The sequence below is a fragment of the Eublepharis macularius genome, chromosome 12 (assembly GCF_028583425.1).
Source record: "Eublepharis macularius isolate TG4126 chromosome 12, MPM_Emac_v1.0, whole genome shotgun sequence".
In the NCBI taxonomy this organism is placed as follows: Eukaryota; Metazoa; Chordata; class Lepidosauria; order Squamata; family Eublepharidae; genus Eublepharis; species Eublepharis macularius.
Window position 1 is genome coordinate 38,705,987 of NC_072801.1, and position 21,244 is coordinate 38,727,230.

Here is a 21,244-nt window from a genome sequence, read left to right on the forward strand (position 1 = left end):
ATCTAATAAGCCAGGCAGAGGACCTCTGTATGCGGGGAGCAAGGGTGTTGCGGGGGGGGGGGGGGGATGGAGTGCTATTCTGGGATCTCAGGGGCTTTTCCCCTGCAAGGCCATATACCTCTCCTGCTTGCTCTTCGCAGAGCTGGGGATCTTGTACTGGGGAGTGGGATGGGTGCCCTCGGAGCAGGTTCTCTGGTCCTGCAGGCCATCACTCCATTCTGGGAGGCGTCATCCTGGGACTGGAGCATGGCTCGTGAAGTCAACCCCGCATTCCCCTTACGCCTATGAAGTGTAATGGAACCAGTGCAAGTCAAGGGGCATTGGTTGCTCCCATCACATTGAATGGTCCTTCCAGTCTCCCCGACGTTCTCCAATGGACAGCGCTGTCAGCTGCTGCAGAACCCGTCCCCGCTCGCCTCTACATAGCTGCCTCTCCTGGACCTTGGGGAGCTGATCCTGGGTGCTGGGTCCCTCTTCACTCTTTGCAGCCTTTCTGGTCCTACTTTTCAGGGAGGGGGAACTTATTTCTCATGGTGGCAGGAGGGGGGGATTTTGCAGGCATGTGGACCTGCAGCCACTGACCTGGCCCTCATCGGAAATGGGGGTTGGATGAGTGAGAGGGTGGGTGCCTTGTCCGTACCTTCACTGTTACCTCTACCCCCGCCCCGCGGGCAGGGATGCCTGCTCCCTGATGGGAGGATGTTGGTGGGCAGTGGAGATCGTGGCCTCCCCATTGGCTGTGCTGCTGGTGCGCGCCTGTCAGGGGAGGGCTGTGGCCACTGGCTGGTGCAAGTGAGGTTGTCAGGGGAACGGCAGGCGGATGCTCTTGGTGGTGGCTGTGCCTCGCCTTGCTGAGCTTGGGCACCTACATGGCTCTCCCGCAAAAGTCCACAGGGAGCGGTGGTGGCACCGTTTTTATTTTGACATGTGGGCACAGATGCCAGGCCTTAGGATTTATTAGACTATTTATTAGACTATGTTTACAGAATAGGTATTAACCCTTAGCAATCATCCATTGTGCCTGCTAAGTCTCACAGTGTGTTTCCTTGATATATCATTAACTAACAAGAAATTCCAGATGGTCCCCTCTCAACATTCAGGCCCGTATACTCGGATTTTAGAGTTAACATTCTGATCAACAGAACTGGAAAACAAATTTTCAAGTTCTGTAGTGCCAACATTTTCAGGAGGCAGCATCAAAAATCCAACATTGTACAGAGATGGAAGTAAAAAATCTTAGGGACCAGCATCACATTTCTAAGCACCTGTACAATCAGGCACTTAAGATCTAGCCCTGCTGATGACAGATTTTGCAATAGGTGGCAGCAAAATTACTTTTCCTTTACATCCTTGTATGCATCTGTTAGTAAAATAAAGGTTAAGAACACAATCCCACCCTAGCATTGTTGGAAAGATGACTAATATGACTTCGAAGCATAAAACTGCCTTCCTTTTACATATCTTCATTTTGTCTGTTTCAAGTTGCAAAGTAAGTTATAAGCATATATATATATATATATATAAATTTTCCCAGACATCAGAGCTAAGAAGCCTTGCAGAGAAGACTCCACCAAGAGCTTGTAGGTTGAAGAAATTGGTGTGGTATGTAAACTACTATAGGAGTCTGAACTACAGATTTCCACTGTCAAGTGCTGTTTAGTAAGAAGATACTAATGTGCCTTCAACCACCTTGGGATTCTTTAAGTGTCGCAAACACATCTAATGCCCCTGCTTACCGTCTGGGTCTTCAGCTGGCTGGATGCTCATATAAGGTTCACCCTTCTCCATACGGGACTGCCTCTGCCGGCTTTCCTCCTCCAGTGCGGCTTCGGCACGGCTTTTTGCATTGATGTAGGCAAGGTAAGCAGGTGAGTTATGGTAGGCCTTCATTGACTCGTTGTATTCTATCTATAGTTTGACAGATATATTATTTGTTTAAAAAGAACTGCAGTCAAGATGATCTCCCATACCCTTTGTGGGGAATTCTTCTGACTGCAAGATCCTTGCAGGAGGCAAGGAAAATATCACACGAAGCAAGGGATGGCAATCTCAAGAACAGCTGACTACATTCACAACTGCTGTGTTCTGCAAGGGCCTCACACCCGGAGACAAGGTAGCATTGCATTTAAACGTTCTGCAGTGTGTCCGTATAACCTGAATGCCAAAGGGAATACAGGGGTTATGTAAAGCAGGGGGCGCCTGCAACAGGGGAGTCTGATTAACCGCGCTTTCTTTCCGAGTCTGTTTATATTTGGAGATGGGGGCCAGAGAGGGAGGGCACACCACCTTGGCTCGGGTTTAACGGTAGGATTTTTTTTTTTTGGTGGATGGAATGTAACAGCTCTTTTCAAGCCATCCAAGATAACGTGATTCTATTATACACTCCTTAAAGCTCCTGGGAGATCTGGCTTTTCACAGCAAAGAGTTGATTCAGTTTCTTTCCTCAATAACTCTTGTATTTATCATCACCTCCTCCAGAACCAGTCTTTATTTTAGCTTTTTTTTTTTTTGGTGTGTGTGTGAGAGAAAGAGAGACTTCCAGCATCATTTGGGAGTGAGGGGGAGATTTCTTCCGTGTACCTTTTCTGCTTCATATTCATTTAAGTACTCTTGCTTCTCCTCGTCAGTGAGATCTCGCCACATCCCTCCAATGATCTTCCCAATTTCCCATAACTTCAAGTCGGGGTTGGAGGCCTTCACTTGGTCCCAGACCTTAACAAAAACATCTGTAATAAAGCTCCAGCTAACTACATACTTATAAATTAAACACATCTTTTGTTAACACCACCACATGACTATGGTCTCTTTTTTTTCCAGAGAACTATCCCCACAAAAAAAGGCTACATTAAAACAGTTATTATTTTGTGTTAGGCTATGTCCATGGTTTGATTATTTCTCTGGGGCAAGAAGACAGAGGCACAAGGTTTATCCACTGCCCGGTTTTATTCTCAGTTCCACAGCATCCTTTCCACCAGTTGTGCCCTTAAATCCTGCACACGTTTCTTCTTTTTTTGACTTAAGACAGGTTGCTGGAAGAGACGGGCTTTTTTAAAAAAAAAAACAGAGGTAAAAAGGCAGGTAATAACAGTTCTCCTTCTGGCTCAGTCACTCCTTGGCAGTGGATTGGATCAGGCGCTGTCCACAAGATCCAGTGGATCATTTTATCAGAGAAAAAAAAATCACTGGATTAAAAAAAGAAGAAAAAGGAGTGATATTACACTCCCTGTTCCCTCTCGCTAAAGTAAAAGGAGAAGAGAACTTAAAAAAAAAAAGGTAGATCCTACTGGCAACTACTTCAAGGTCCAGCTACGGAGTTGCAACAAATCTTGCTTTGCCGCAAAACAGCGGATACTTTACGACAGAAAGTTCTGCCAACAAGTCACCGTATGCATCCTTGTCTGCAGAGGAAGTGGTGGTAAGCGCTAAGCATTTTTTCTAAATACTAAATAAAAAGATCTTCATTTCTCCCCCGACAGTGTGGCGGCCATGTTTCATTCTGGGGAGGAATTTTTATTTTTTGTCCCTCCACTTGGGTAGTTCACCACTGCCTTCATTGTGAAAAGAGAAGACAATGGCATTCTTAAAATTTCCCTTAAAAAAATCAAGCCAAGCATTCAGGTTGAGTTTTGAACACAAATACACTTTAGAACAGCTATGAACAAGATTAAGTGTGACCGCTTAAGCACTGCTTGCCGAAATTAAGACTAAGCATTTTGTACCCACCTTCCTGCTGTACCTCATGTATGGCATAAGTGGCTTATCTGGAGGCTTTGGGGGTTTGGGGATTGTAATACCAGATGATGCCTAGAGAAGAACCAAATAAAATCCACTGGTTATCTTATCTCAAACATTTGGGAACTGCAAAATAGAGACACATAAAGGTAAGCAAGACACAGGTACAAGTAACATCATTGGCTCTCATGAGAACAGAGTATGTAGAACACCCTGAGTTAGGGAGACACGAATTCTGTAACTTGTACTTCTAATGAATTTGTCTATCAGTACAGAGGCAATTTTCATAACAGTACAACCAGCAACTTGATTAAAACATGTTCCAAATGCTTTTTTCTTTCTAATGAGAGCAACTGTTACTCTGCCTGCACTAACTATCTGAGGCTGCATTCACACATGTCTTTTACCCTGTAACTTGTACCCTGAAAAGAACTTCAGCTCCAATTTACATCATGTCTGTAACATCTGCATTGGGATGTAACAATTCCTGATCCTGCCCCACTCCCCCAATCTCACTTTAACTAACATCTCATGCAATGAAAACTATGCCTTACTGGAAATCCCCTACAAAAGGGAGCAGAATGTTGCCACTGTTGTTAGGACTCTCTAAACAATTATACAGCTGTTCTCCTGGACAATGACAACTCTGAATTTTAGACCTGCCCAAGATTACTCTTTCTGTGTTGGCTCCCTGGATCTTGTAGTGTTAACCATACTGGATTTTCACCTGAATGAGCCTGGGGAACCATAAATTCTGTACAGCATTAAGGGCGGTGGCTGTGGCTGTTCCAGTGATAGACCAGCAGTAAAATTCAGGTGTGAATGCAACCTCAATAACTAAGGAAAGAACAGGCAAGTTCAAGAAAAAGAGGGAGAACAGAATAAGACAAAGCTTGGAGTTGTATGAATATTATTTCACTCAAGGCCTTTTCAAGTTACACTTATTCCATAAAGACAGACTGAGGAGTGGATGGGCGGGAAACCAGAATATTGATCAGAACAAGGCTCGCTCCCTCAACCTGTACACATGAGTCCGAACTGTACTGTCCATGTCCAAACTAGACTGTGAGTTCCTGGAGGGACCTTTGTCTTCCTGAAAGGTTTGTACAAACGCCAAGCACCTTGCCTGCACTCAATAGGGAAAAAAAGACAGACACTAAAAAAAAAAAAGTGTTATTTCACTGGCACCTGCATGGTCCTCCTCTCTCTCGCCCCACAAAAACCATTTTATTGCAAAATACAGCATTTGCGCTTAACACACAATTTGCTCTTCCTAAAAAAAACATTAAAACTTCACTTGAATCAACTGTAAATGATGGTATGCCTTAAACATGATAGACTCACACACTTTAAAATTTTGCTAAACAATGTCACCAATTTCAAAGGAACTAGTTCCAAGAATCACAATGACCCCAGGCTCACATACACCTGCTGAAAACAATGAGATTTTCAGGTAGTGGCTACAGTCCAGAATTTTGTGTAGACAATGGTGGTAGATGAAGCTCCATGAACACAAAGGTCACTCTGCCAAACTGCTGCCAACTGTTAAGAGAATTCTGTTTTGGAAGATGGGATTTATATTGCTGGACTGGATCCTCACCTGTAACTGCTTACAGAAGTGGGAACTTTGATGTGTACTGAGAACTTCATCACCCACAAAGACTTCACTTCAATGGAGAGAAACAGATCCATGTGCATGTTTCCTGCATCTGCTCCCTCCACTGAAATTAACAGGTTAGTCCATGAGCAGAAAAATCCACCCGCACATCAGAGCAATGGTGCAACTGGAATAGGACAACGGTATTCAGAATCAAGGTGCAAGCATGCTGACATATCACAGCATGGATTTTCAGCTTTATTAAAATGAGGTTACTTTAATGAACCGTAATAACACAGTATGTGTGTGGTAGCAATGGTATGCAACATCAGACCTCTAGCATTCCAGAAGAACCTGGACATTTCTTAATAAGAGAGTGGATGGGGGTAGATATTTTTTCTAGGCCTTATTTATGAAATGCTATGAACCAATGCATACATCCACTTGTGCTGAAGTAGAAAAATGTATGTGAAGTGTATGCATTAGCAAATGTATACAAATACACACAGAGAGATGGATCTGAAAACATTCAGTGATTCAATTTAATGCTTACAAATCAAGAGGACTTTTTAAAAAAGATAAACTACACACTGAAATATACATGGTAGAGAAAGCTGTAAACGCTTATGACAGATATATACAATGAAAATCTGTGAAACAAAAAAAAAGTTTGTTTCAATCCAAGTTTGAATTCAGGGTTTAGTGTTGGGGAATACACTTTTTAACCATGAATGGGCTGAACTGTTTTAGAAGAGTCCCTTATCTTACATCAGGAATCCTTATCACAACATGTGGCCAAACTACTGTCTGAAAAACTAGTCTGAAAGATGCCACCACAGTGGATGCTATCTTTTGTTTTTTATCCAGTTCTATTAACATTGCCATATTTTTTCTTCTACTTTCCAGATGACTGTGAAGGACAAGAAAAAGCTCTCTTCGATTTAGCATGTTATCAGGTGTGTTTGAGAGAAAGAACCCTGAAGACATGGGTTCAAGACCCATACCAGCTATGATTTCACTGGACGGCCTTGGGCCTAATCCTCATTCTATCTCAAATCCTCGTTCAGTAGATAAGAGATAATTATTAATTACTAGTTAATTCCAGAAGAGCAGGACCAATACATGTGCCACTGCAGATGTGCTGAGGTTACCTGCTTGTTTCTTCTTCCTGCACTGCTTCGGCTAGGAAGCATGAGTGGGGTGAATGATGCAATTCTTTCCCATACAACTGTTGCTCAGCTAAGAGGATGGCATTTACAGGAGAATACGTTGTGCAAATAGCTCCACTTTCATGTTTCCTGTATCCAAATGTTACTGCAGTACCATGGGCAGATGACATGGGGAAGCAGCTCACACACTGCCATGGGACCACATGCATTCATCCTAGGTTGACAGATCCAGGTTGGAAAATTCCTGGATTTTGGGGGGCTGGAGCCTGGAAATAGTGGGGTTTGAGAAGAGGAAGTACCTCAGCAGGGTACAGTGCCATAGAGCCTACTCTCCAAAGCAACTATTTTTTCCAGAGGAATTGATCTCTGTGGCTTGGATAACAATTGTAATTCTGGGAGATCTCCAGACACCACCTGGAGGTTGGCAATCCTAATTCATCCTCAGACTGCAGCATCTAGACAATGTGACTTCAAGGTGGCTAAAAAGCTAACAGGTTATTGTGAAACAAATTTTTGAAGGGAACAACCCATTTCAATGGACACACAAAGGGAATCAAGCTTGGTAATAGCCCCAGCATTAGGAAAGGTGGTTGGAATTTAGGTGTGCCCGCTTGTAAGGGAGCAGCAGCAACACCTCCCTCCTCTCCACTTAAGGTAAGGAAGCTGTAGCCAAATTCTAAATTAATTTCAGTAGGACATTGGAATGTGGCATAAATTCAGTCTACAGGTAGTCATGAAGGAAATTCAAAAGAATCTTTAGTTCTGTGAGTGGGCAGATGTTCACTCCACTTCCAGAACATTAGCCTATATACATCATCACCTTCCCAGATTGCTCCATCTTTCGAATGCAGTAATTATCTCAAAATGTTTGTGCCACCACAGGGTGAGTGAGTTTTGAAGGTGTCAAAGTACCCCCAGCTTTTAAGCCAACTGTTCCTATAGGACTCCAAAGGCTGATTCACACATGCATGTGTATCACTTGATTTTCTCTTCATTTGAGGATACACAGCTGAATGTGTGTGAACTGTTTCCACGGAAAGCCACCGGGTGGGAGATAAAATGGAATCTTGCCAGTGGTCTCTGATCTGTGATAGCTGTTTCATCCATGCAGTAAGTACTTGATGTTTCAGACATCAAGTGATACACATGCACGGGAACTCACCCAACGTCTTGCTCTAATTTACAAACAAAAGGCTATTTTCTACTAGCTAGTCCCACCTGCACAGTAAAAAGAGGGAAAATGAGGAGAAGGGGGAAGAAATCACAAGTTAAAAATTTCCATTTTTATATTTTAAAAAAAGATGATAGCAGCTAAGATTCAGAAGAACCTAACTCTAAAGCCATTTCTGGTCACTTCCTGTTGTTTGCCGGATGACGTAATAGTTGATTCTCCTACCGTGGCCCGGCTGTTGGTGCCCGGGTTCCCTCCCAGCCTGTAGTTGTTGTAGGCCAGATGGCTGTATGGATTGTATCCCACAAACCCTGGTGTGCTGGGCATTTGCTGATGGAAACAAATGAGACAAAAACACGAATGAGAAATGAGTCCTGACGAGGAGAACACAGAGAAATGAAAATGGTTTGCAATACAGCATGCAAAAGCAACCAGAAATTTAAAACGAGCAAAATGAGGTGTAGCAGCAGCAGCTGGCTCCCTCTCAAGAGGGACAGTGAGACTGAGTGAAACCTGGTCAAGGAAAACTGGAATTTTTGGCTTGAAAAATCATCACTGTGGATCGCGGACAGACATGACTTCAGCACTTCCAGCATGAGGGCCTCAGCGCTTTATCAATAGTGGTTAAAATTTAAACATTTTATAAAAGAATCAATTTCAGATGAACCCAGGCTTTTAAAAAAATAAACAAACAAGACAACACACACAGAGAGAGACCATATAAGCCCACCAATAACTAGATCAGAGATTTATTTGGAAGGAGATGTTCATTCCTTCCCATGATATCAAGCCACAATTCTGTCCATGCATACGCAAAAAGAGGTTCTGTTTTGCTTAGCTGTTCTGCTTTAACAAATAACACATTTCTAGTCCCAAGTTTGTGGCTCTAACCTCACGTGGTTCAAAGGGAAAAGCCAGCACAGACTGAGCCAGTAATGACATTGCCCCAGCAGTGCGCAGACTTGGATGTATTCTAAATTGCCCTGCAAATGGAATTTCCAAAATTTTAGAGCTCCATCTCTGCCTGCGGTTGAGAAATCTTTCTTGTGGTTAGAGTGCCTGCCTTGCACTGGGAAGGCGCAGATTCAAACACCCATTCCGTGACGGGGTTTGCTGGGTGGATGAAGCTTGTCACTCTCTCTGCCTAACCTAATTCACAGGCTTGTTAGAATGGATAAAAAGTGTGCCTTTGTATGCCTTCACATAAGCTCTTTGCAGGAAGGGCAGGATAACAATGCAGTAAGTAAATGAAATTTCTAGGCACCAAACTGACTAAAGGCCCAGGACTCTTCTACCCCTCCTTAAACAGTGAGGTTCGCAGCATTTCTTACCCTGAAAGCTGAGGTCAACGCAATGCTATTTCTCAGTATCTGAAGACTCTGCTGTTCCCAAAGGCTCATACTCAGGACGTCAGGATCTAGTCCTCAGTGTATACAATTGTCCCCAACCCCCTCCTTTCCTTCATATGTATCAAAATGGAGACCATCTTTTAGTTGATGCATATATCCTTTGCCATCAAACAGTAAAAGATGCTAGAATGCCAATAATTTATTGTAAGAAGGAACACTCAGGATTAAGGGAAAGGGTACTTTACCTACTGGTTAAATTGCTAGGATACTCCCTTCTGAAACACTGGGAATTTTAGTTCTGTGAGGGAAGGTGCAAGAGCTAAGGATTTTGATCAAGATTCTTAGCACCTTCATACAGCTTACAATTCTCAAGTCTTTCAGAGGGGAAGCCAGGACAGTTAAGAGAGTTTTTGGTTCTTATGTACACAGTGTATAAGGGAAAACCTATAAGCCGCACAGGAGTAGTTTAGGAGCCATATAAAACCCACAAGTTGTCTACTCAGCATCTTGGTTGAATAAACCCAGTCAAGGAGAGGGCATTACACACAGGCCTAGCTTAAATGGATGTTTTTCTTCCTTTTATAGCAGCAAGTTTAAGATGGAGAACTAGATTTCTAACAGTACATGGCTGTATATGAATTTTTCATTGCTATGTATGAAGACTTGCTGTCCTGAAGGGTTCTCCTCTGAGAGAAGATTATCCATTCCTCCAGGTATAATACAATTGTCTCCAATCCCCACCTTTCTCTGAATATTTTTCAGTTAAGAGGTAAATGCTCTTTTGAACTATGTGATCCAAAATCTCAGGAATACTAAACAACTTCCTTTTTCATTTAGCTGCCGTTTACCAAACCAATTAACAGTTAAATTGGCAATTTGTTCAAATACCTCTCCAAAACATTTTTAAAAGCCAAGAAAAATTCAATAGATACAGTAATCATAAAACAGGCAAGAAGTGAACTGGCTGCTTGCAACTTATGAAGTTAGCACAGAATTCACATTCTAGTCTTGTGTTACTCTCTTACAATTAAGAGGGTGTCAAGCACTTAACGCAGCACTCAAAGCTGAGCAAAGACAACATCTCACTTATCTGATAAAGCAAGATGATGTGTTTGATCAAACAGTTCCTTCCATCTTCTTGCCTTCTGCCACTCTCTTCCCAATGTCTCAGCCCTATCGTTGGAGGGTCTTGCAGATATTTGTGATCCAAACACCTAGCTGCTTTTGTCAGTGAGTCACTATGATTTGCAAGTCCTTGCTACCTGGATGGATTAACTGCAGGCCTTTCTGGTGAGCAGTTACAATGGTTAACCCAACTGGACACAGTTAATCCCAAGAGGATAAATATTTCATGGCAACAGATCATTTAGTTCTGCTACAGACAGTGATTCCCAAACCACCTTCTCACCCTAACTGCCCCTAGTGTGGTGTTGATTTTTTAACCCTAGTTCTGGTGTTTGCCTCCCCTGTATAATCTAGCTGGCTATGACTTTAGCTTCTGCTATTCTAGCTCTAGTTTTTTTTTGTCCTGCCTTCTCAACTTTGGCTTTTGTCAACTAGGTTCTTCTACTGCCTACCCTCCATTATTTCACTTTTTGCTAAAATCCTCCAAGTAGTGGGCTTGCAATGGAAACCTGGTCCTGCAAGATTTGGGTGTGTGTGTGCTGGGTTCACACATGCACTAAATGTCTGCAATAGCATCCTGCCTTTCACTTCTGGGCCTTCCTTATTCTGAAGTGACTGCTTCCAGTTCACCAACACATCCAGCTCCATTCTCCCTGCTCTTCGATCACCCCCTTTCCCATCCTCCAGTCCTTTCTGTTATGACTTATCATTTAGGCAGCAAGATGCAGGTCCCACACTTCCTTTGTTCTGTAAGATGCTCTGCAAACAGCTGGCCCCACAAACCTTTGCAAAATCACATATAAGCTCCCAGTAACTGTGGTCTTCTGTTATTCTGCAAACCGTGTAACACAGAATTATTCAGGAGGGCAGCTTTGTAAAGGGAACAAGGCTGTAGTATAATGGAACAGAATGAGCTTTTATAAAGGGAACAGGTTTGTAGTCTATTTTGCTATTTGCCATAAGTTAGTAGCTTGCTCTTACTGCATTACTATCTGCTTTCATAATCCCGTTCTCTTTGGCACTGTTTATGACGTATATCTGATCTTTCTTTGCATTGTCTCTAATTTTTGTGCTCCTAGTCATATTGCATAGTTTGCTGGATGTCTCAAAACTATTTGATAGCATTGTCTTAACCTGTATAATCTGTCTTGAGTCTCACTGAGAAAGGCAAGCTATAAATAAAAAAGAAAACATTAAAAAAAACTGAATTGAAGAGGTAATTCTCAGTTTATTAACTACTGGTTGCCACCAATCAACATGAAAAAGACAAGACTGAGTTTATGCTACTGACTAAAGATAATATTTTATGTAAAAGTCTTGGTTTTTAAAGCCTTGGCACATAGTTCTTTGGAACTAATGAAAGACCAATTAAAGAAAGCAAACCTATCTTTCGGAACTGACAATCCAGTTCTTCATAGGAACATAGAAAAAAGGAAAATTCTACCAGCTTTCCTAACGCTATGGGGCTAAGACAATCTTGAACAAGGCAGATAATTTTTGAGGTCCAAGACACATCCAGATGCTAGTGGATCACATTATACATTTTCAGATCACCTGAAGATAAAGTTTACCTATAGAACTCTTTTGTACCCTTTGTAATGTAATGAGAAGTGCATGGTTTAATATGGGGGATGTCAAGCTGCTGTAGCATAGGGGTTAAGTGGTTGGGATGCAAATCAGCACTCTGCTGGTTTGAATCCTACAACTGCCGTGACTCAGCAGGTGGCCTTGGTAAGCCACTCCTCTCAGCATCAGCTGTATTGTGGGGACAATAATAACACCGATGTTGTTCACTACTCTGAGTATGGCACTAATCTGTCGAGAATAGTGATATATACGCACAGTTATTATTATTATATATAATAAATATAATCGACAGACCCAAGCTCCAGTCTCCACTCAACCATTTAGCTTACTGTAGGGTCCTATATAAAAGGAAAAATATTATAATGTCTGCAATCTTTAAAAAAGTAATTTAGACATCTTAAAATGGGGTTGAGAATAAAGAACACTATACTTTTTTTTTTAGTTTTGATATATTAGTTCAATAGGGAATAAATAAGAAAACAGTAAAAAAAATAGCCAAGAAATTAGTAATAGCTATTGGCTGGCTATTTTCTGCTCGTGTTTTATTTCCTATTGTACTAATACAGCAAATCTAAAAACTGTCACGATATCCCATGCTTCCTTCAAGATAGCACTTAGACTGAAGTTTTGGTGGTATCCAAATATATTTTAATGGAACATTAAAATAATAGAGCTCCCAAACACAATGTCTGCAGGACCATTATTATAATTCTACACATTATTATATTCTACGCTACTTCCAAGGCTTAGCAGAGTAATGACTTGGCTTTGGCTGCTCTTGCATGTCATGGCACCAGTCCCTCAACCATTCCTTTAATATCCATACTAAAGCAGTTGGAGGAATGTTACAGGGTAAGATTTGTTAGAATCTGCAGCGTTCACAGTTGCATTTCTTTTCTTTCCAGTTTCTGCACTCTGTTCCTGTATGCACATGTGCTGCTCTTTTTTTTTTTTGCATGTAAGGAAAAACAGCAAGTAGAGGCTACCGTCTGTTATATTTGGAAGCAGATACATTTGAAACACTTACACATTACCTTAGCCTGTGGCCAATGAATGTGTTCTGAAGGAAGAAGGAGGCTCAGGATGAGAAACTCAAGGGAATTGATGATCACTAAATTAAGATGGATTTAATGTTTTTGATAAAACGATATTAAAAAACTTCGGGGTGGCAAAGTGGAATTTCTACTAATTTGCCTTTACTATGCCTATACTGATAAATCAAAAGCACAAGTAGACTGGAAATCCCTTGTCTACGCATTTGTTAGAAACAAAAATGTGGGCAACAGCAATTGCACAAAAATTGATATCAGAGCAGCAGACTTCATGTGACATGCTTAATGCCTTCCTATACACATCCAACCCCCACAACCCAATCACTTAAAGTAACTTCTCTATAAAGGTGTGACCAGAGCTAAAACACTGTCATGTAATATGAAACATTTGTGCTTAACGCTGACATTGAAAATATCATTGTGAACACACGCACAAACACACACTTAATGATATAATAAATGGAAACTTATTTTACTTCGTATTTTAAGTTCTTCTTTTGTTAGTTTTTTTAAACAATTGAAGACCAATGTCACAAGAGCACCATAATATTGTGCTGTTTTTCCTGTAAGGGAGATATAGTGCAAGATACAGTAAAGACAAGAGCACGGGAAGGTACTGTTTGAGGGCTAATTGCCATGCTCCTTAGGCAAGTGGCAAATTGCCTGGCTGCTTTAAAGTTACACAATATGAAATTTTTTTAACAACCACCACCCCACCTTTCAGGATGGCTCCATCTGTCTCAAATTAAAAAGACCTTAACAGTGCATCCAAACAACACTGAAGCTTAGGTTTCGGCATGTCTCCAAGGGAAGGGAGTTCCACATCTGTGATGCAGAAACTGGAAATGCCTGTATGGGTGCCTAAGCAGAGCATTAAATGGAACACTCCAAAGGCATTCTCAGAAAATGGCAATTTATATAGGTTTATGGTACACCAATGTTCTGCTAAAATATGTATGATGTTCAAATTCAGATGTTTAACAATTAGTAATATTCAACAGTTACTTAAAATCAAGTATGGATAATATGATACAACAGCTCAAGCTTATTCCTTAATAAGTTGTATGACAATAATGCTTAATCTGAAAGGCTTCCAACTCATCCAGATGATCCTATACACAGATGTCTGCTGAAGCCAGCATGGTGTAGTGGAAAGTTACACTAGGATCTGAGAGACCCAAATTCGAAACCCAGTTTGCCATGGAACCTCACAGGGTTTCCCAGTTTAAACAATACAGATAAAAGCACAGTATAAAATGTTAGTGCAGAGAAGATCAACTCCTCCAACAGCCTAATAGCTGGAAAGATCAAAAGCCTTGAAGGCCTGATGAAATAAGGTAGTCTTGTCTTCTAAAACAATATAATTCTGTAACCATTAGAAATGGAAATCCATAGCTATGATATTCCCATAGGGAAACCTTGTTCTGCACACTCAGGAGATCTTATCTGTTATTGGAGAAGAATTCAGAACATGACTTCATCCAAAGATTTCAGCAGACAGGATGTTGGTTACTGGATGGTAATCCCATTATGTGGAAGTAAATCCTGTAGATATCAAAGAGATCTCCTTCCATGTAAATACAGCAAAACCTCATATGACATGACTTCCTACAGTACTGTGTTACCATGTTCATTGTCCTGGGTGCAGAGGGGGGCACCTCTGTTAGGCTCTCTGGATTATCTTCCACGGTGAGGATTCTGCTGATGAAGCTGTGGCAGCCTTCTTGGTTGGACCACCAGCTCCTACTGAGACCTCATCCCTCAGTTGCGCAGGTCTTTTATTGATTTCTGATGTGGGTGGGAGATGGCTTTTCCAGTACTGCATCATTTCTTGGCAATCACTCATAGTCTCACAAGGGGCTGCAGGGTTAGCAGAAAAGGCTGCTGCAGCTCTACCAAGAAGCCACCTTGATGGAGCAAACCTTATCCATGGGTCCTGCAGTTCTTGTTCCTCAATTATGTAGGTCTTTTATGGGCCACTGATATGGCTCAGAAGGTGGTCAGAAAGTGGCATGATGTGCCATGGGTCAGGAACAACAAAGCCAATGGGGATTGTTAAAGCTCTTCCACAAGGAAGCCTCAATGTGAAGAAGCCCTGGAGATGTTTCCTGAGCCGCTGCAGCATAGAAGCCTAATGGAGGCATTCAGCTGATGGTGGTCACTTTCTCCAGTCTTCACATGTCACACTTACATACAAAATGCAGATACTGTGAATATCTCCATTAGAATGACTGGCCCAAAGGCTCCCAGCCAACTTCCACAGCAGAATGGGGATTCAAACCCAGGTGTCTCAGACCCTACTATGGTTAGAATGTCAACAGATCATGCTGGCTTCACAGCATATAAAACAAAAATCCAGTGGCATCTTGAACATTTATTTCAATATTAGCCTTTCTGAGCAACAGCTCACTTTGTCCAATAAAGTGGGCTGTGACTCATGAAAGCACATACTGAAATCAATGTTGTTAGTTTTTAAGATGCCACTGGACTTTATTTTGCTACAACAGATTAACATGGCTACCCCTTTGCAATTCACTGTGTGTAAACAGGTTTATAGTATTATTGGGTTGGAATTTGGGGGCAGCGAGAAAACACAAGGTTAGATAACACATTCTGTTCTTTGTGCAGAAAGAGAAGTTCATGTAAACCTATGGAGGGATTTGAGCAATAAACCATGAATCACTAGAAGGTAGTGCACTTTAGGGCAGCTTAGCTAGTTCATATTTGGAACAATAGTATATTCTTGGAAACAAAGGCACTGAAGTTAATAACAACTCAAAAAAAAAAGAATCGAAAGAGAAGATAACACAGTCATTGGGAGAAACGTTCCAACCCACTCTTCTCTCCAGCTTCGTCAGCCCTGGATGCTTCCAAGCTCCAGAAATTTTCTGAGATAACCCTAAGGCAAAAATCCCTCTGTCTGGGCATGTGCCGCTGAACATAGTCAAGTGAAGAATCTGAAATTCTGACCATGTTAAGTAAGCAGTGATTGCAGGAAATCATCTATGTAAGGTGTTACCAATATGCAGATGACACCTGAGCTGTCTGTCTTTTCCACCAAATTCTAGGGAGACTGTGAACCCAGTGTCTGTGAGCAGACAGGGACTGGATGGAGGTGAACAAACAAACTTAATCCAGATAAGGCAGACATACTGTTAGCTGGTCCTTCAACTGATATGGGGACAGGGTTTGGACTGGGTTGTATTCCCCTTCTAAAAAAATCAAGAGATACTCTTAGATCCTTCACTAATTTGGATGCTCAAATGCCTTAAGGATCTTCAATGGAAAATGTGGTCCAAATGCATGCTAAATAAACAAACATCCAAAACTGCTTTTTTCTAGTACTGGGTAGGGCACCAGGGATGATATTTCTAGCTGTGTTCTTGGCCTTGCTACAGTCATTCATGTGGTCAGTGTGGGTTTGCCTCTGAAGAATGTTAAAAATACTCCAATTGGCCAAAGATACAACTGCTGGTTATTAACAGGAGGTTATTGAATAGAACAATAGAACAACTGTTGCTCGTTTCCTATCTTAATTTAAAATGTCCATTTTGTTCTTTAAAGCCCTAAGCAGTTTGGCTATCTGAAAGACCATTTCTGAACAACTGTACCAAGACAACTCCTCAGATCACCCTCTGGGGCCTTCCTTTGCTGTCTCTGAGGTGTGAGGAATTGGGATGTGTGGATCAGGCATTATTGGTAATGGCACCACATTTGTGGAACACTTTCTCTCCTTCATTGTCCACTGAAAAATGAGAAGAGAGGACTTGCTGTATTCTTATCTGGGCTGACCTTGTTTTTAGCTGTCATCTGGGAATTTGATACTTGGTGAATTGATATTGATTTCTGTAATTTATTTTTGCTGCAGCTAATTTTAATGAAATGTGATTTTATGCTATTTTAAAAAGTCTGAAGATTTATCTAAACTAGTAGCCTGGGACTAAACTAGGAACTAGTAGCCTGGGGCTTCAACAAGGAAGTTTCTATGTGTATCACTTTTGCTATTATCTCTCTAATATCTGCAACAACAATGTACCTTCTTCTCTAACCTACCAAGGAACTGGGATACACCTCACTATTTGGGAATGAAATAATAAGAATAGGAAAAACACAAAATGTCTACTACAGCAAAAAGCAAAAAAACCCTCTGTCCTTTACACATTTTAAATACCAGAACCTGCTTTTCTCTTGGCTTCCAAAAAAGTGTAACTGCAACCTTTAAAAAATATTTTGCTTTAAGGGGGGGGGGGGAGGAAGATTATTTAAGATAAAAAGGAAGTGAAGATATGAGTTCTTTCAAAAATTTATATAAATGTTAATTCAAATAAGCCTATTTAAACATTTTATAGAGAAATCTTCATCTGAAGTCTTGTGAGAAACAGGGTCTGGTGTAGTCTAGTGGGGAAAGATGGATGTTGGTACTGCAGTTAGTGCTATTTCTCACTTTTATTTGAATGGTAAATTTCAGAAATTGGTACATTTCACAATCTAATTCTTGAAATGGGCCAGTTAGGAGACAAAAATGGCAAAAAGGCCTGCTGGGATTCAACTGTATTGGATTAGTCAGGGTTTGCCAGTAACAGTGAGATGCATCACTTACTTTGTCTTACTCACAGAGCTCCTTATATGCTCATTACATTTCATTTCAAATGTAATGTGACTAAAATGACTCCAGATTTTTGGATCTCTGTGAAATTAAGAAAAATATTTGCATACTTACGGTTGCGGGGGCTGGGGTGGGTGGTGGGGCATAAGATGGCCTTTCTGTGTAAAAAGAGAGAGGGGGAAATGAATGACTATGTACAGGATCTGGAATCTAGAAACTGCAAGGCATTTTTAAAACATCAAAGCAAAATATGAACAGATGACAAAGGAGGAAGATGTAAAACTTGAAAATGTGCCTCAAATAATATTATAGGTGTGTCCAATCCATGGCTTGGGAGTTTCTGAGAAGTCAAGCAAGCGAACAGAATGAATTAGCCCTAATACAAAAGTGTACCTATCAGCATAACAGATTGATTTTCTTCCCAGTTTTACTCTTTTCCCTACTAATGCGCAAATGGTGGCTAATTCAATCACTGAGGTGGGTACCATTTCCTCTTCACATGGGAGAATCATGTTTAAAAGTGTTCCTGCTTGAAAAGCTTTCTGACATGCAAATGTTTCCTATGGAGCTTAGTTTTCAAGCAGAGTAGTTTTAAAACAAGTGCGCCTGAGTTCATGTGCAAAGCCTGTGCCACCAGTCATGGAAGAATACTGTAGCACTTTAGCAACAAAGGGACTCTCAGCTCCACTGAGCTAAAGCAAAGCACATGGCAATGTATTTTGTCTACCTGAGGCAATACTATGTCAATTGCACACTCCCCTTTCAAGAGCTAGAGCATTGCAGGCTGGAAGGATTAAAGAGTAATGAGCTGTGGAATGAAACAATCCACTGTAATGAACTGTGGAATGAAACAATATGTGCCATTTTATATGAATGGTAAATGAAACAGAAAATGCCTTCTGTTGAACTTACTTGACATTTTGGTAGATAAAAACGGTCACCCGGGTGACGTTCAACCTGAAAAATAACAATATAACAGCATGAACCAACTTCAGCATAGAAAGGTCTACCAATCACACATATTGATAAAGATCATAACTGATACATTGGACAAGAGCCAGAAACAGTACCCCAACTTCACCCTCTGTTCTCATTCCCCATTGAACTTAAGTATGTGAAACTGAGCCTTTCCACTTATCCTTCACTCCACCTCCCTCTTCTCCTTTTGTTGTCTTCCTTAGTCTTGAATTTTAAATTAGAAGCTCTTTAGGACACAGGCCTGTCTTCTTGTAAAGCACTATGAACATCAATGGCACAATACATACATATCTATAAATAATCTGGGTGATGGAAAGTGCTGTCAAGTTGCTGCTGACTTATGTGACCCCATAGGGTTTTTAAGGCAAAACACAAACAGAGCTGGTTTGCCATTGCCTGTCACTGCATAGTGACCCTGGTCTTCCGTGTTGGTCTCCCATCCAAGTGCTAACCATGGCCATCCCCGCTTAGCTCTTGAGATCTTATCAGATAGGCTTAGCCTGGGCCATCCAGGTCAGTGTACAAATAACTTACCATGTCTAATATTAAATTACCCTTTTAAAATGGAATTATAATTTATATATACCCCTTCCCATATTCCAAGAACTACCATCAGCATAATGGACATAATTATGAAGGTACCCCCATTCATTCCTCTAGCAGCTCAGGAGAAGCGAGAGAAGAATAGTTAATAATAATGGTGGTAGTCAAATGCACTGCACTAACCAAAAGCATCTTGTTTTATAGGAATTTAACAACCTGCTGTAGAAGAATATCCACAAGACTAAGTGCTGGTCATTGTTTGTAGGGTGGAAAGCTTTCTTCACCATTGGTAGTGTATGAACAGCTTTGATCGTAGAAAGTCTCTCTCATGCATTTTAAAAAGAAAAATCAGCCAGTCTGTGGAGAGGGCAGTAGGTTTGGAAATGCCCCAGTAACAAGGCTGGGGCAATTACAACCAGCATACTGCATCACCATTGTTCACTACCATTCCTGGCAACAAAACTTTTAACTTTACTATTCATGTTGCTCCATGTGACACTGCTCCTCTGTCTACCTCGTGTTTGTCCTAGATTCTGTCAAGTAGATGTGCTTTAAGAATTCCTGGTTGAAACTCAGATTCTCCAGAGAAAAGGGATCCAATTCAGACTGTGATGCACAAGGAGAGGGTACTTAAGGGTCCCCACACCATGGTTCTGACCTGAAACAGCCCTGGAGAACTGCTGCTTGTCCCAATGGAGAAGCTTTCATGTAGCTCATCTGTCAGAACACAGTGGGGCAAATAATTCCCCAGTGCTGTTTCATGTATGAAAGATGGGACAAGGGAAAGCTTAAGCCCTGTCTCCCTGTATGTCATAATCCTCTTGGATTGAATCAGGACTCCATGGGTCTGAGAATCGAAGTTTCAGTAGCAAATCTAAGAGCGCATCTGCTCCACGGGATCTGGGGTAAGCCCAGGAACAGCATCTTGTGCAGTTAGGCCCTCAGGCTAAAGAACGGCAATGTGCCAATGGTTTGGGGCACAGATGAAATTTTAACCAGTACACACAGATCTTTTAGTTTTTTAAAAAACTATTTGTTTATATCGTTTATACTATAAAAAAGCGAAAAGTTTAGAAGAGAACATCACAAGTCATATCCCACTTTTAATCTTGCTAGGTTAAGAAAAACTCTGCATTTATTTATTTTGTTAATTAGATTTATATTCCACTCGCCCCTCAAGTGGGTTGAGTGGGTGGGTTGAGCAAATTAAAAAGGACTGCACAAGACAAAAAACTGGGAGTATATGCATATGCCAAGAATGAGTCTGACACCTTATATATTATTGAAAGAATATTATATAATTATGATTGGTATATTATTTGACAATATGGAGACTGAAATTTTTTTATAGTACTGTTAACCTAGATTGGTAGAGATGTGTAGGGGCAAAGGCAGATCTTACACATACTCTGTTGTCATGCTCACTGATTCTAACCATTTGCACTAGGGCTATGAAAAGAAAAAAAGCCAAGGAGATGCTGGCATTTATAATAAACTATTACTCACAACAAAACAATAGAAAATCAGGAGTGTGTTAACTTGTTTAAAACATTTTAAATATGTGGAGAAATTGGATTTTTTTTCAATATTGGAAAAGATGCAAGGGAAAATGCTATTTTCCTGGAGAGAGAGATAAATAGTGATGAAAACTGAATTTAGAATTACTGTTTCTTAACTGACCGCCCCCCCCCAATATGTACTGATTAGGTAAGAAGTGCATTTATTCTAAGATCGAAAAAAATCGCTTATTTTTGTATACAAAAATAATAAAGGGGTGTACTAGAATCATTTTGTTGTTAAAAAAACTGACAAAAACAAAATTCCAGCGTAGAGCGGACAGAAAGTCCCCTCCCCCAACAATTATTGCCCATCGTTGCTTTGCAAGGGAGGCGACGGGGGAATAAGGAGGAGTGGCTTCGTGCGATTCAAGTGGTGGAATAAAAGGAGGGAGGACAGTCAGGCTCTCGCTCTCTCTTAAACCAAGTCCAGCTTGGCTCGCAGACTCACCGGCTCCAACACGGGCCTCAGGCCTTGCTTCTTTGTCTCCGAACCGATGCAGTCAGGGATGGCGAGGAAGGCACAGGAGGAAGAGAAAGAGGCAGGCGCAGCTTCTGTTTCCTTTTGCCGCTTTCCACACAACACTTTTTCTCACGTGTTTTTAAAAAAACTGCCATAACCATTTCCCACATAAACAAACTCCCCATTTGGGTACACATTTTTCCTCTTCTCAGCTCTCTAACGCTTTTGCTTTTTTCTTCCCAAAAAAGATTATAGCGAAACTGCGGCGGATGTATTAAAAATTACCTTTACCTTAAGAAGCCGTAAAAGGGGAGGT

At 41.1% G+C, this 21,244-nt stretch overlaps 1 protein-coding gene across 2 annotated transcripts in view; it reads right to left on the bottom strand.

Annotated features, from left to right (window-relative positions):
• Positions 1-21,000, bottom strand: part of SMARCE1 (SWI/SNF related, matrix associated, actin dependent regulator of chromatin, subfamily e, member 1) — a 35,360-nt gene extending 14,360 nt beyond the window's left edge. Inside the window, exons 1-7 of one of the 2 annotated variants that reach the window (XM_054993172.1) lie at positions 20,917-21,000; positions 18,301-18,345; positions 17,503-17,546; positions 7,895-7,999; positions 3,724-3,804; positions 2,581-2,712; positions 1,737-1,908 (exon numbers count right to left, since the gene is read on the bottom strand). In XM_054993172.1, the coding sequence (XP_054849147.1) occupies positions 1,737-1,908; positions 2,581-2,712; positions 3,724-3,804; positions 7,895-7,999; positions 17,503-17,546; positions 18,301-18,307 (541 nt within the window). In that variant the 5' untranslated portion in view covers positions 18,308-18,345; positions 20,917-21,000. Of the gene's footprint in view, positions 1-1,736; positions 1,909-2,580; positions 2,713-3,723; positions 3,805-7,831; positions 8,000-17,502; positions 17,547-18,300; positions 18,346-20,916 lie in introns of both variants that reach the window. The other variant, XM_054993171.1, reaches the window with a different exon arrangement.
• Between the last annotated feature and the right edge of the window lie 244 nt (positions 21,001-21,244).